The sequence below is a fragment of the Temnothorax americanus genome, unplaced genomic scaffold (genome assembly GCF_048541705.1).
Source record: "Temnothorax americanus isolate GAGA-0224 unplaced genomic scaffold, ASM4854170v1 Scaffold13, whole genome shotgun sequence".
Lineage (NCBI taxonomy): Eukaryota > Metazoa > Arthropoda > Insecta > Hymenoptera > Formicidae > Temnothorax > Temnothorax americanus.
Genome location: NW_027509264.1, coordinates 3860728 through 3875461, shown reverse-complemented (window position 1 = coordinate 3875461; position 14734 = coordinate 3860728). Strand labels below are relative to the sequence as shown.

At 35.7% G+C, this 14734-nt stretch overlaps 4 protein-coding genes across 14 annotated transcripts; 2 read left to right on the top strand and 2 right to left on the bottom strand.

Annotated features, from left to right (window-relative positions):
- The first annotated feature begins 159 nt into the window (after nt 1-159).
- On the top strand, nt 160-3897 carry Ufsp2 (UFM1 specific peptidase 2). Of its 3 annotated transcripts, XM_077399679.1 has the most exons (11): nt 160-544; nt 615-887; nt 1122-1340; nt 1481-1708; nt 1803-1961; nt 2054-2147; nt 2222-2482; nt 2646-2783; nt 2859-2985; nt 3070-3323; nt 3432-3896. In XM_077399679.1, the coding sequence occupies exons 2-11, from the start codon at nt 849-851 to the stop codon at nt 3641-3643; spliced, it is 1731 nt and encodes a 576-aa protein (XP_077255805.1). In that variant the 5' UTR covers nt 160-544; nt 615-848; the 3' UTR covers nt 3644-3896. The 3 variants fall into 3 exon arrangements, with proteins under 3 accessions (XP_077255805.1, XP_077255806.1, XP_077255807.1); XM_077399680.1 differs by lacking the exon at nt 615-887 and having other exon boundaries at nt 162-544; XM_077399681.1 differs by lacking the exon at nt 160-544 and having other exon boundaries at nt 774-887; nt 3432-3897.
- A 50-nt stretch (nt 3898-3947) lies between these two features.
- Nucleotides 3948-4807, bottom strand: Tim8 (translocase of inner membrane 8). Its single transcript, XM_077399704.1, has 2 exons — nt 4482-4807; nt 3948-4295 (listed from the first exon to the last, which is right to left on the bottom strand). Exons 1-2 carry the CDS (start codon nt 4593-4595, stop codon nt 4125-4127), a joined length of 285 nt encoding a protein of 94 aa, XP_077255830.1. The 5' UTR covers nt 4596-4807; the 3' UTR covers nt 3948-4124.
- Nucleotides 4680-9173, top strand: Pasha (microprocessor complex subunit partner of drosha). Of its 8 annotated transcripts, XM_077399675.1 has the most exons (8): nt 5072-5341; nt 5465-5532; nt 6274-6726; nt 7136-7219; nt 7298-7682; nt 7754-8022; nt 8153-8589; nt 8668-9173. In XM_077399675.1, the coding sequence occupies exons 3-8, from the start codon at nt 6297-6299 to the stop codon at nt 8998-9000; spliced, it is 1938 nt and encodes a 645-aa protein (XP_077255801.1). In that variant the 5' UTR covers nt 5072-5341; nt 5465-5532; nt 6274-6296; the 3' UTR covers nt 9001-9173. The 8 variants fall into 8 exon arrangements, with proteins under 8 accessions (XP_077255796.1, XP_077255801.1, XP_077255802.1 ...); XM_077399670.1 differs by adding an exon at nt 4680-4819 and having other exon boundaries at nt 4950-6726; nt 8668-9172; XM_077399676.1 differs by lacking the exon at nt 5465-5532 and having other exon boundaries at nt 6285-6726.
- Nucleotides 9174-10609: 1436 nt separating this feature from the next.
- Rilpl (Rab interacting lysosomal protein like) lies at nt 10610-14649 on the bottom strand. 2 transcript variants are annotated; one of them, XM_077399685.1, is made up of 6 exons: nt 13793-14649; nt 13551-13671; nt 13255-13382; nt 12726-13096; nt 12545-12643; nt 10610-12486 (listed from the first exon to the last, which is right to left on the bottom strand). In XM_077399685.1, the coding sequence occupies exons 1-6, from the start codon at nt 14102-14104 to the stop codon at nt 12363-12365; spliced, it is 1155 nt and encodes a 384-aa protein (XP_077255811.1). In that variant the 5' UTR covers nt 14105-14649; the 3' UTR covers nt 10610-12362. The 2 variants fall into 2 exon arrangements, with proteins under 2 accessions (XP_077255811.1, XP_077255810.1); XM_077399684.1 differs by having other exon boundaries at nt 13527-13671; nt 13793-14648.
- Nucleotides 14650-14734: the final 85 nt, after the last annotated feature.

Genomic DNA, 14734 nt, shown 5'->3' with positions numbered 1-14734 from the left:
TGCGGTTTTTCGAAAATCTCGAAAGACACGCGCGCTTCCCACCTTATCATCTTACATTTTAATACCGATTTTTCGAAAATTTCGAAAGAAGAGTACCCATCTCGGAGTGTATTCTCTCGATAATTAATTTTAACATATTAGTTTTCAGAAAGATGTACATTTCAATTACTGCCATGAAGTACTTGCGTCGCGCATTATTGCTTAAATTTCTTTCGACTTGTAATTAAACATAAAAAATTGTCAAACTGAAAGCTCTGAAGCTAAATATTGCCGAGAGTATGATAAATAAATTATAGATTTGAGTAGCCATTTTCAAGCGTCGGAACGTTCCCTACACGCGTCAAGTGTATTTGCATTTTTTTTTTTTATTGAATTTTGTGCGAATTACTTTTAAACGAGCGTTTATTTATGTCGAAGAGGAAAAGAGAATAATTTTGTCGTTCCCAAAGATATATCTGTGGAAAACGACTTTCCGCTGAGTCGCACATAGGGCATAGGGCGCTTGAATGCGTCGTTTGGTGCGAGACGAGCAGAATTTTCGCAGGTGAATTGACAAAAATGCAAATGTTTCCTCATCCTCGACAAGTGAAATGTATTGCTGGCATTCGATTTAGGCGGTTGCTGTGCGGTTTTTTTCGACCTGTGACAACGAGAACGGATTTAACTGGACTTAACCTCCCGGTCCAGGTGGCTCGTGTTTGAAACGTCAATTGTGATTTCCCGTTATCTCTCCCTCTCCATATGGCGATTGCGTTCGCTGACAGCACGAAGCACCTTCGATCAGTCCGATCCCTGATCCTCGTAATATCTTGCTTCTGCATCTGATTTCCGCGACGCGACGCGACGCGATGGCACCGCAATTGCAGATCTTGTCGAACGTTCTGCAGGTAAACGTCAATAGGCATATCTGCATCGATAACGATTCGAAAACGCGCATATATATTCTTCAAGTTTTCACGATTGCTCGGCACATTTCTTGCGAGGAATAGTATTCTGCGAATATGTTCCTTTTTTCAGCTAAATTTATTCGATATGGCGCTACATTTCTCCGTGTATTTAATAACGAATAGAATAGCCCCATTTACATGAGCCAATTTACTTAAATAAAATGATACTTTTAGCGACTAGAAAACGTGGAAGCCACGACAACTGGTTATCTCTATGGTATTATGTACAATGATACCCTCGTAGTTCTGACATTCGGTACAAGTTCGCGTAACGACGAGGATAAGAACATACCGGATTCTATGACGACGCAGTTGAATCTACCTGCGGATATATATTTCTGTGGCATATTACGTACCGGCGAACGTGAAGAAGTCGATACTGCCGTTTTCAAGGTAACTACGGGATATCGCTTATGTTTGACATATTTATAGTCCATTCATTTTTATATCAACCTCGACGTCGTGAAATCATATGTGCGTTGCGTGAAAAATTAAAGGTAAAATAACATATATATGTTTGTTTGTTCGTATAGGACATCGATATTACCGATAATCCGTTGCTTTTAAAATATTCGCGTACCACGTCAGACGTACAAGCGTACTTTTATGTGCGTCGAAAACTGGAAGCTGTAAATAATCTCAGTATTATTACCGAAGATGATCTTTCTCGACAGTTTGTGTACGTTAGATTACAAGCGACTCTGCCGTTGGTTGCTCAGGATGGGAACGTATCGGAAGCTTTACGAGAGTCGCGAAAAAATGTGAGATTTCCTCCTTGATTAACATTTACGTCAACTTTTGTATCTTATAATTGTACACGTCGCATATATATCGCACAATTTTGCACCGCTGTAGATCGCATCTGGAAAAATAGGGATACATTTTCCTTCGAACAATGCATACCTCTTCGGAACTGATGACAATTTAAAAGACACGACGTTAAAAGATATTTTACTTGTGTCTAAAGACCAGGAGAAACTTTCCACTGGAACGAGCAATATAGTTGGACCTGTGGTATGTATTTGTAGGCTGAACTCTAGTGTGTGTTTATATACTATAAACAGAAATTATCTCAGAGTATTTATATATATTTTGTTAATTTTTAGAACGTTATACGTGCAAATATGTTATTAAAGATGTCAACCGATAGAAATTCGGAAGAATCTGTCAGATATGCTCCCGTCTTGCAACACGTCAAAAGTGCGTGTCAAATACAATAAATGTTAACGCTATGTTTCTTATTTATTTTCACTATTACACTCGTTATGTTGCAGAATCCTTCGACAGTTTGGAATGCAATTTACACATCGATGCATTGTCACTGGTAAACTTGAATGTAAAATCAGCCGAATTGCACGCGATTCTGGTGGAATCCACTTGCCGGAACATTAGACTAATTGAAATACGACAAGAAAATCAGTCTGAAAATATAAAACTGCCTACAAAATTACCTGAAGTCATGCATTTTAAACCTCAAGGCTGTGGACATTTATTTACAGTGGTGTATCCTGGCAATTCTACTAACGATAACACGAGTAAGATTTCATATCTCGATCACCGATCTGTATATTGTCGATCGTGCAATAAATTCCATCGCTATGGTTTGTTCGTAATATCCTGTATCATCCTTGCACATTTTTTATCGGTAATATATGTGTCATATATTTGCTTTTATACAGACCAGTCGTATAATTTCAGTGGAATATCGCAAGGCTTTACACAAGGCTTTAGCGTTAGATTTAACTAGACCGTATTTTCGACGTGGAAATTCCATCAAATTTGACACACAGGCAAACGAGGTACTTATAAATCCTCATCGAGCTCTTTTATACAAAGGTATATATTTATATTCTCAAATGTGTCACCGTTCGAAATCGTTGTGCAATTATTTTAATATTTTACCTTAATTAGGTGTTGCGGGAAAACTCAGTATCGTGGACGGTTTGTATTCGTATCATCATTATATGCAAGATAATTTCGATGACAATGGATGGGGATGTGCCTATAGATCTCTCCAAACCATCGTTTCATGGTACAGGTAATAAAATATCGAGAGTAATGTGTGTTGAAATATTATATGCTGTCAACATATATGTATAAATTGCGATCTGTTGTGCCATAGATTACAGGGTTATAGCGAAGTACCAATACCATCTCATCGCGAAATACAACGGTGTCTAATCGATATAGGCGATAAACCTTTTGCCTTCCTCGGTAGTAGACAATGGATTGGTTCAACCGAAGTGAGTTTTGTACTGCAGACTCTCCTTAACATAGATGTAAAGATACTTCGTGCGTCGAGCGGAGAAGAGATGCTGGCCTTAATCCCACAGATTGCGGATCATCTTGATACGCAGGGTACACCTATCATGATTGGTAAGTTTTAATTGTACTTCTTACTTTTGTATCCTACGAATGATTAAAATTAAAAATGTATCTAAAATATATTAAAGTAATAGCTTTTTCTGTTCTTCCGTCGTATAGGTGGAGGAGTGCTAGCTCATACAATTCTAGGAGTTAGTTACGACGAAAATTCTGGAGAGGGAAAGTTTTTAATTCTAGATCCACATTACACAGGTACGGAACACTTGCCTACCATAATAAGTAAGGGATGGTGTGGATGGAAAACAAAAGATTTTTGGAAAAAGGATGCATTTTACAACATGTGCCTTCCACAAAGGCCTACAGCTTTCTGATATTAAATACGTCGTATATGTACATAATTTAATTTTCTAAATGTAATCAAAGTAAAATTCTCCGTTACATATTCACATCATATATGCACATATATGTATAGAATAATTTTCACGATGTATTGCATTACTGAAACATTTGTAACATTTCGTTTTACTTGTGCGATACACGCAACAGTGGAATAAAAACAATATATATATATATATAAATACAAACTCTTATTTCTAAATGAAGGTAACGTTAATTAAGAATTTTCTATGATAAAAATTAATATTTTATTGGGTATATTATACTGAAAAATGTACCTTTTCGTTACAATATATAATTTTATCTTTTATTCACAAATATTAAATTGATAGTAACGTTACATTTAATATTTATGATTATAAAATCCTATGTTACTATCGATACAATTCATTTCACGTGTGTGTGTGTGTGTATATATATATATATAGTACATCTTAACAGGACACTACAAAAGTCTTACTTTCCTACAGAGTTTTGTATTAACTGTGCGAAACGATTCGTAACAAAAAGGGAAACGTCTATGAATCTATCGACGCAATTGTTTATACATGTTTCTGTGCGGCCATCCAGTTTACTTCCTGGCTTATCGACGCATTTGTCCCAACAAAAGTCGTTGAACTCGTGAATCTAAACAAATTTAGAAACTTTTATGAAACTTTTACCTTTTACGCATGACGAGTGGAAATTTCTTTCCACGTAGATGCGCAAGCATTCCTCGAAAATATGCATGAAATAATGTTAAAACAATTTAGGAAAAAGCAGTGAATGCGATTTAATACGTGAAAAGCTTATCTATGCGTTAAAATCTTTCACCTGTGCGTTGAATTGAGCCTTTTGCTTCTCGACCATTAGTAGCTCCGCTAATTCAGGATCGATCCCTTTACCGTCCTTGTCGGAAAAGGAGCCGCTGTCAAATAGATCTGACATGTTTCAACTCGATTTGCAAAATCTTGTTGCACGTGAAAATATACAGATCTTCCCCAAGTTTTGCACGTGGTGCTCGTGGAGAATCCGACGGTAGGTAGACTCACGCCTCACGCCTCACGCCCCACGTTGACGAGTGTAGACTGTAGACGACTGAAAATCGTGCACGCGCAATGCACGCCAGTAAGGTTAGGACAGCAGGAGCAGGAGGTACAGGAGAAATCCAGGCTGGTATTCACAGTCTTCAAGACCGTCTTAAGTAATGTCTTAAGACGCTAATACGACTCTGTGATTGGTTCATGACATCTTAAGATTGAACTTAAGACGGTCTTAAATAACTATTGAATACTGGCCCAGGGAATGTCGCGCCTGGGTAGCGATCATGTAACTTTTTTCCTAGAGCGGAAACGTGAAAAGTGAAAACTTTTATGTAACTATCTCTTTCTATTGGTGTTGAATAGAAAGAGATAAACTTTTCACTTTTCACATTTCCGTCCTAGGGGAAAAGATACATGATCGATCCCCTGGTCGCGCCTCTCGGAATGGCAGCTCTGCTTCGAATTGCTCCGATTACTCGACCTAACCTCAAAATAGTTCTTTTCCGCCTGTCCTTATTGTGCCCCTTGCATGATCTCTTCGATTCTTTTTCGTAATGTATAAACGGTAATAGTGGTAAAAAGCAACTTGTACAAACGCGCGTAGATCGTAGTTCCATGTAAAACGTGGAAGCGAATAAAATTTAGTAGTGGGTAAGCAGCGTACGTTTAAACGTGTCGTATTCTCTGACGAGGTGTCCCACGAAGGGAGTAGGCACTCCTTTTCGAATAGGAAATTAAATGTAACACGGTTGCGTTTGTATAGTATTTTTACAGGCCGGTTGCGTTGGTTCGATCAATATTCGTATCGTGTTAGTGATAGGTGGTTAGGAGACTTAACAAAGGTATTATTTCACGCGCCGTATGGCTTATGGCTAACAGTTATATTACATCACACGAGTCTCTGCGTTACACGTCTGTTTAAAGTCTGTTTTGAATTGACACGTATTTGGTAAACGTAATTGTCAAGCGTGCGTTTGTCTGCCAAGCCGAAGATCAGGTATATACAGTCATGTATAGCTAGCATCGTCGCAGAACTCCAGCTAGTAACAGCCTCAATCTCTCAATGTTGTTCCTGTCTAGATCTGGAGTTTAAATAATGCGATGGAATTCTCTCAGCCATCTACAAAATCCGATAAAGTAACGGCTCGCTTGTACAGTATATTCTCATGGATACGTAACAGGCCCCGGACTGCTAACGCTAATGCAAATGTCCAATTTTTATTGCCATTTGTGGTTTCAAATTGATTGGACTTTGGCTCCATTGGTGGAAGTGGTGTGGCCATACAACGCGCTTAATACATATTAATCCACGGATTGTTTTGTATGGACCTTGGATTTCAGTTTACTGGATATCGTTTGTTATTGTTGGTTATTTACTGTTAATTTGCATTTGCATGCAAAATGCAACGATCGCTATATTGTACATATATACAATGTGCATATAGGATAAGGGGTCAATACTATTGTTTAGTGAACGAGTAAATAGAAGATCACGGGATCGCGGAGTATTCTGCTGTTATTTGTATAATCCTTACTGATTTTGTCGGCTAAAGCATCTGAGCTTCTTGTTCGCATTTTTATAGTATTTTAACAGATACGCAACGCGATGGAAGTTAACGCAGAACAGGCAGTTATGGAAGTTATGGCCTCAGAAGATAGTCCAAGTAATCAAAATCAGAACATCTTGGATTGCGAAGCGGTCTCCAGTAAGCAACGCGAGAATCAAAATTGGGAAGCATTGTGCGTTACAAAGTCAATGAAATTAGAACACGATGCCAAATCAACTGGCACTGACGATAGCCATTGTAATGATACGGATGAAGAAACTGCATGTCTCGATAAAGATACTTTGCGCAATGGCTTATGCCAGGAAGATCTGCTGGAACACAATGACGATTTACGGCAATTTGACGTGCTGGACGATCTAGATCGCCATCCAGAACAGAATGATGACGATTCTGATGACGATTCGGATACAGATGAAAGTATGGACTCTGATGTGCCAGATGAAGAAATTGAAGCGATGCTAGAAGAAGGTATATTACAATGTTTTCGCAAATTTAAAAGTTTCGATGCCAAGGGTAACTACAATTGTTACGATGAGAAAGCAGTCTGAAGAATTTTTGTTTATTCTTGCGAAAAGTCTGTTGTACGTTTCACATATTGATACAATGTATTTACCTGCATGTTGCTTTTAATTATCCATACGAATCGTCAGGCAGAATTTCAAATCTTATTAACCATTTTTACATTTAAAAAGGATTTTTATAAAAACTACGATTCACTACATTTATTAACTATATATATTCTTAAGACTAGATTAAATAATTTCTGCAGCAAATAAGAAACCAAGTAAGGTTATTTGGTTATTTGATTTCTCATCTTTCGGTATAATTCACAAAGATTTTAAACTCGCTTATTTTAGTTAAGTTTTATGTACGTTAGGTTTACCAGAAGAATTTAAAGGAAAGAGAAAAGATAAAAAGGATCGCTTGCCCTATGAGGAGAAGGAGAAACTCGTTTTGGATGGTACATTAATATATTAACTATTATATAGAGCTGTTTAATTATCTTTTATTCATTTCACTTTTATTGTTCTTCTTTTAGAAATTGGACATAATCATTTTGACGTTTTACCCGAAGGATGGGTACAAGTGACGCACAACAGTGGAATGCCGTTATACCTTCACAAACAGAGTAGAGTTTGTACACTAGCAAAGCCATATTTTCTCGGTCCAGGAAGCGTTAGAAAGCACGAAGTTCCTGTAAGCGCCATTCCTTGCCTTCAGTACAAAAGAGCGTTAACGGAAGAGGAAGAAGAACGAAAGAAGAAAATGGAACGTGCACCAAACACTGAAGCTTGCAGTCTTCCCAGCGCAAAGATTGAAACCATACAAGAGAATCGTGCAGCGCATTCATTAGATAGCGAGCAATTAAGAAGTTATTGTCAGTCTTTGTTTCGTTTTAAATCTATTAAAGTAATGAGATTTCAGTAAGTATGAAAAATAAAATGATTATGTCGTCGGGAAATTTATTTCGCGTTAATCGACTCTTCTGTTATAGATCTTGGTCAGCGCGTCGGAAATTTACGAAAATTAAAAAACATCGTAAACAACTTGAGCGTCCAACTTTACCGGATGGTACAAAACTGATAACTTTCCCGGTCAGTAGTTCTAGTGGAAGTGGCAGTTGGAATATTGCGGACGATAATGGACAGAGACCTGCAAAACATTGGATAATGAATCCATCGGGCAAAAGTTATGTTTGTATTCTTCATGAATATGTACAACACGCGTTAAAGAAACAGCCAACGTATAAATTTAAAGAATTAGGTAATCGTATTACTTAATATATTATTTGATAATGCACAAAACGTGATGTATATTTGGTGTCCAATTTGCAATTGCGTCAAGTTTACCTTTATTAGTTATTAAAATGGAATTTTAATACATTTAATTATAGAAAACGCAGCGACGCCATATTCCGCGGTAGTTTGCATTAATGATATGGAATATGGAAACGGATTCGGCAGTAGTAAAAAACAAGCAAAGGCTAATGCAGCCCGGAAAACTCTTGAAATTTTGATTCCTCAAATGAAAGATAAAATTTCTGGTGAGAACGGCGGAGATAATGGATCGAATAATGACAGTCGTACGATAAAAGCATCTAGAGGAAATTCCGATGCTGATCTTTCGTTCTTCGACGAAATATCAATCAATGATCCGCGTGTGGCGGAATTTTGTGCAAAAACCACAGAACCTTCCCCACATGCTATTTTAATAACTTGTATTCAAAGAAATTATGGTTTGGGAGATATGCAGATTAATTATTCGGTAAATACGTTGAAACATCAACGAAACGAATTTACAATGAAGGTTGGAAAACATGAAGCTACCGTTGTACGTATAAGCTATTTCCTATTTAGAGAATTGTTAATTTTAGACGGTAAGAAATTAATCTTAGTTAAATAATTACAGGTTTGTCGTAATAAGAAAGACGGTAAACAACGAGCAGCACAAGCAATACTACAGTTAATACATCCACATATACAGTCGTGGGGTTCCTTGTTGCGTCTTTATGGGTCGCGAAGTGTGAAGTCTTTTAAGGAAAAGAAACAATTGGAACAAGAGATCACCCTTTTGCAGGGTAAAGCCGCCGTTAATCAGCCAAATCATGCTATTTTAGGTAAACTTAGACAAGAGATGCGAAGATTAGCTGAACAACGCGAAGCAATACAACCTATTGGTAAGTTTGTACCACCAGATTTACCAACAGGATCTGCAGCCAATCTCAATAATGTAGATTTATAAAAAAAATTAGACACAATTTATACATGTGTTTAGATTAATTATTATCTATATATATATATATATATATATGAACAAATATTAGATAAATAATATTATACGATCTAATGCCTTTTAGAAATTACTTTTTCGTTACTTATGCAAACTATTATTATTTTCATATTCATATTCATATATATATATATATAATATATATATATATATATATATATATATATATATATATATATATACACACACAACACACACACACACACACACAAACTAGTCTTTTATTCTGGAATTTTCTTTCTTATTCTTTTTCTAATGGCACGTGTAAAAAGTGAAAATAATGACATTTCTATCTTTCATTCGTTTTTTTACACTAAAATTTGGCAATGATAGCAAAATGTAAGAAATGGGAAAGTAGCATAAGAGAAGAATTCTAATTTACAAGGGAACAGAATAGAAAAGTTTTATATTGTATCATAAATAATTATAATATATAAATATTAGACATGATCATATATTCGGAAACACATTTAAAATAAACGTTAACGATACCTGTACGACCTAATATGTATACAATATTAATGAACATTCACATTCTGTTCCGTGAAAAAAATGACCTCAATGTTCGATTTTCCATTGTACCGAGTGTCAAATTAATTTCATGAAATTGGAATTAAGTATTGTATTTTAGACAGATCATATAATAATTTGTTCATGTGTACGAATGTAATATAAATATTGTTAGCCAATAAGTCTGTGCGGATTTTTACTTATAAATGTTGCTTATAAATAACCGCACGGACTTATTGGCCAACCTATTACTATTGTATAAATACTATTGTATATTGGTTGTAAAAAAAAAGTTTTTATATTTAGCTTAAAACATAATTTATAGATACGGATATAAACTTAATAAAATCATTGTAGATTATAATTCTATTTTATTAACAACCAGCTGAACACATTAAAAGATTAAAACATGTCTATGATTAAAGCACTTATTTGAATCAAATTTTGTCGAACTAAAATTTTATATGAGAAAATTATTATTATTAAGTTGTATGTAATACATTTTTCCAAAAAGGTATTGTTTATTCTTTTACAATTCACTAGGTTTTTAATACCTGCTTACAATATATCATGGACAACATTGTAATTCTTGTGTCACATTCATGTTTATCTTTTTATTTCTGGTTTTACATCTAAGATTATTTCAAAATCATATATGACACTACATTGAATATGTATGGAAAGGGATAAACTTATCTGCATATTTATATATTTGTTATATAAAGATATTCAACAATTCTAAATTATCGCATTGGTCAATGAAAATTTATTTATACAGCCATGGAAGCAACAAATATAATGCAAATGTCCTATCTTATTTATTCCAAGATCAACACTTTTATTCTCCAAAAAATTTAATTTGTTGCTGCCTTGGCTATTTTGCTAGTATAAAAATCTAAAAATGTATATACTAATATAAACGAACCTTTTCCTCTTGCTTTATATATATATAGGATTAAAATAAAGTCATTATATAATATGAATTTGCATTTAAAAGATATATTCACAAAACATTTTTGAGAATATATTGTCTGATATAAAGTGGATAAAACATTGATATGCACATGTTACTCCATTACATTGTAAAATATTTTCAACAAAACTAGAATATCTTTCTTTCTTTTAAATATTTGACGTCTCGGATTTAACAAAATGAATCAAAAATGTTTTATTTACTATGAGCACATAGCTATATATAATCTCACCATAGCTGTAAGAATTATGCTCGCTACATTTTGTTCATTACAATTCGTACTCTAATTCATTCTATACATTTCAAAAAAGTCGTCTCTTGTTTTACTACTAGAGAACTTTACTAAATCGTTCAAGAGTTGATAAGTAATACTGAAATAGGCACTACACATAACACAGTTATATATTGCATTTATGAACAGCTAAGTTTAATACATAACATAGCTTGCAACGAATCCTCTGTGATGGAAACTTTATAGCATTTGCTAATTTGTATAATTTTCTTGTTATACGAGTATGCGTATCATTGCAGAGAAAACTTTTTTGATTACTTATTAACTTTAATTTAGATAATCTTATAAAATAGCAACATATCCACTTTGCTATGTTTTTAGGTATTTAGATGTATAGATATTGATAACTTTTTATTTATATCGTCATATATCTATATATCCGAGAAAGAATATTTTTATACGAACATATTACACGTTAAAATAAATATACAGCTAAATCAACTTGTGTTTTATGAGTATATTTACAATTGCAACGTGGAAAGAAAAATATTCTTATTTATTTTTACATTAACACATGGCACACAGATTGTGAAATATATTAATTCAATATAGTGTCTGCAAATAATTGTAAATGAGATAAAAGAATTGTGAATATAGATATGTTATTGCTTACGACAATGTACAAAAGATAAAAATTAAGATACAAATTCAAATGTTACGTACTTTAAATCACATCATAAATGCATTTTGACACAATATATAAACATACGAAATATGTTAAAAAGTTAATAAATAAGATATATATAAAAGCTTATTGTGGTTTTCTCAATGTAGAATTTACTCTAAAAATTGTGTTTAATTGTAAAGTTAGATAGAATAGGTTACTTTATTTATGGATAATCAAGAGAATAAAGGAAATTATCGAAAGATAAGATATAAATTGCTCTTTGAGAGCAAATAATAGTCGGGACACTTTGGTATCTGCGTATATCTATATATATAGAAAGAATGAGACCTGTTTCACATTAGACACAATTAGAACCTCATCAATGCATTTAAAACTACACGCACCTAGTAGTCTTGAAAAAAAACAAATGTTTTTTTTTTCTAACTGTATCGCTATCTTTTTCTTACATGCATTACGAACAACGAATATTCTATATACCTATTAATTTCAATTCAACATCTAAAGGGAATAAATGGAAAAAATGAGAAAAATGATTATGCGATATACCAAGGTCGTGCAGCTAAATACACGTTGTCCTTTTTTTACATCTATACAAGTATATACATGCACACAAGTCTCTTCCTTTATATCATAGGTTTATAAGTTTATACAAATCTAGTGTTTCCTATTCACTCATTGCACGCATATCTCTCTACTGTGAATCAGGTCTCAATAATAATATCAACTATCTTTCTTACAGGAATTGATATCTACGACGTTAAAATTGTCTATGTAAAATCGTTCGTATATCGAGCAGTCAGAGAATGTGATTGTGTAAATGAAAAGTCTAGTCCTAAGCGACGTCGTCCTTGGTTGTCGTCATCGACAAGTCCTAATTACTTAAAATTATCCAACGTATTTTTAAAAAAGCATTATATAGACGTATCACAGGTACTGCTACCAGATAGGGCCATCTTTGAAAGACTAGAAAGACTTCGTCTGGGACTGCTACCTCCGAGAAAGCTGCCGCTGGACTCGGAGAATATTTTTCGGAAGCTATAAAATTAACGCACTTCAGATATATGTCACGAAGAAACGAAAAGAATAAACGTACAATTTACGAATTCCAGATTCAGACGACTTTTTCCACGGTGCATCATCAGGTTCATAAGGAAGCGGTCCTTGCACAGGTGCATCTTTGTCATCTTCAGGACTGAAACGACACAGAAGTGACACGAATATATTTTATATAGCATACCGCATAGAATATAAATGTCTATTATTCAATAACATACATTTCAGGTTTTGGTCGGTACAACTCTAATTCGTCTTCGAGATCCGAGACTCTTGCCTTCAATTCATTTCGCTCGTGCAAGATTTCTTTTAGCTCGGCAGTCGTAAATCTCGGCCTATCAGGATCGTCGAGATCATAAATCGCTTTGTTCGTCAAATCAGGACAGCCCTGCAATTTACTCAAATCCTCATTTTCTTTCTTAGCCATTCCAAGCCGTCCCCGAAGATTTATAAGTTCCCGATTCTGATCTTGCAGTTGAGCCAAAAAGTCGGCTCTTTCTTCAACTAGACCTCGGGCTTGCATTTGCGCTTGTCGTTGTTTACGTTTTAATTCCCGTCCCAGTACAGTAAGCTTCTCCACTTGTGCGCTCAACTATATAACACATCGCATTATTTATTACGTACAGCTTAAAATTTGTCGCGTTAAAACATAATATTAATGCAAAATCTTCTTTAAATGTCTAATAATACTTAATATCTATTATGAAAAATCACCCAATTGCGTATATACACATAAATATACCAATTTACATTTTCAATCTCTGCAGTTTTTTGCGACAATTCTCTATCTCTAGCACGAATCTGATCTCGTTGTTTATCTATCATGGACCTCAAGTGTTGCAGAACTGCTACGTCAACCTCCTGACTAGCCGTGATAGCTAAAAATTAATGCAAACGGTTATTTCATTTGTTTATTAATTTGTACATTGTTCGTTCCGCCAAACGTATATTTGTACGTTTAACAAAACCTTTTAACGATTACTCGATTACTGGATTAGTAACGGGTTAATTGGTGTTAGTACTTGTTTGTTTACTGCTGTACTGACTGTCGCTACGTGATTCTTGCAGAGCTTCGGCCAATCGTCTGTTTTCTTCCTGTAATCTAGTAACCATGGCTACTAAGTCACGGGATTCTTGTCTCCAGTGTTCTTCGATTTGCTCCAGTTCCTAAAAGAATCAAATCAAACTTGACAATACGTAACGCTGCGCTATCAAATATAACGATGAATTACAAATCGCATCGAGATCATCGTTACGATGCCGATGTAACGTATAAACTAAACTAAACCTTTTCGAATCGTTGCCTATCCTCAGCCTTCCCAATCTTGTCGCTCTCAAGCTGAGAGATCTTGGCACTCAGCTCCTGTACCATCGTATTTTCGCGCTCGTTCTTGGTTGCGAGATTCTCGAGTAGCTCTAAAGCGTTTATCACCTTTGGCATCAGATTGGTAACCGACTCCACCCCAAACAGATCTATGAGCTTCTCGCATTCCTTCCCTATCTCCGATGCGATGTCGTACACGTCCACCACCGACACGTCAGACGCGACAGAATATTCTTCCATTTTGCAAGTTGCGTTACCTCTCATACAAAAAGGCATGAATACAACTTTTTTGCCGCAGCACGCTCTACGCGTATATAGATCTGCTCAGCGCTGCGAGAAGGTGGTCTCACATAGAGACGTTTCGCCGTCTCTAGGATTACGCGATTACGCCTTTCTACGGATCTACACCCTCTCGCGCGATCTCCGGCGACTCATCCGGCAAGGCAAGGAATCGTGTTACGTAAGTACAGGACGAAATTACAGATAATACAATCACAGCCAAACTGCATGGAGTAGTAATCCTCGAGTATCTCGGGGGAAAACAGGACTCCCTCCTGGTACGTACGTTGCAAGTGCTATACGTGCCTGTACTGCCTGTAGGTTTGCGCGATAAATAAATCGCGTGACTTAGGTGTGGCGTTAATTGTCAAAACGACAGAGCCGGTGTTCGTGCGTCGACGGACGTTCGCATTACGCACTTGACGTTTCCAGATCGTATTCCAGCCCGGGAAGTGCAACGGACCCCGGTGATGTCATAGCAGCTCCGTCAAAACGTCATGTTTAAATTCCGGTCGCACACACGGAGAAGTCACGGCGGAGCAGATGATTGAGATTATTCACCAGCGTGTATGTGTGCGTGCGCGATTCATCGAGCCTACAGCGCCCAGCGCTGCGAGCAGTGCGAGC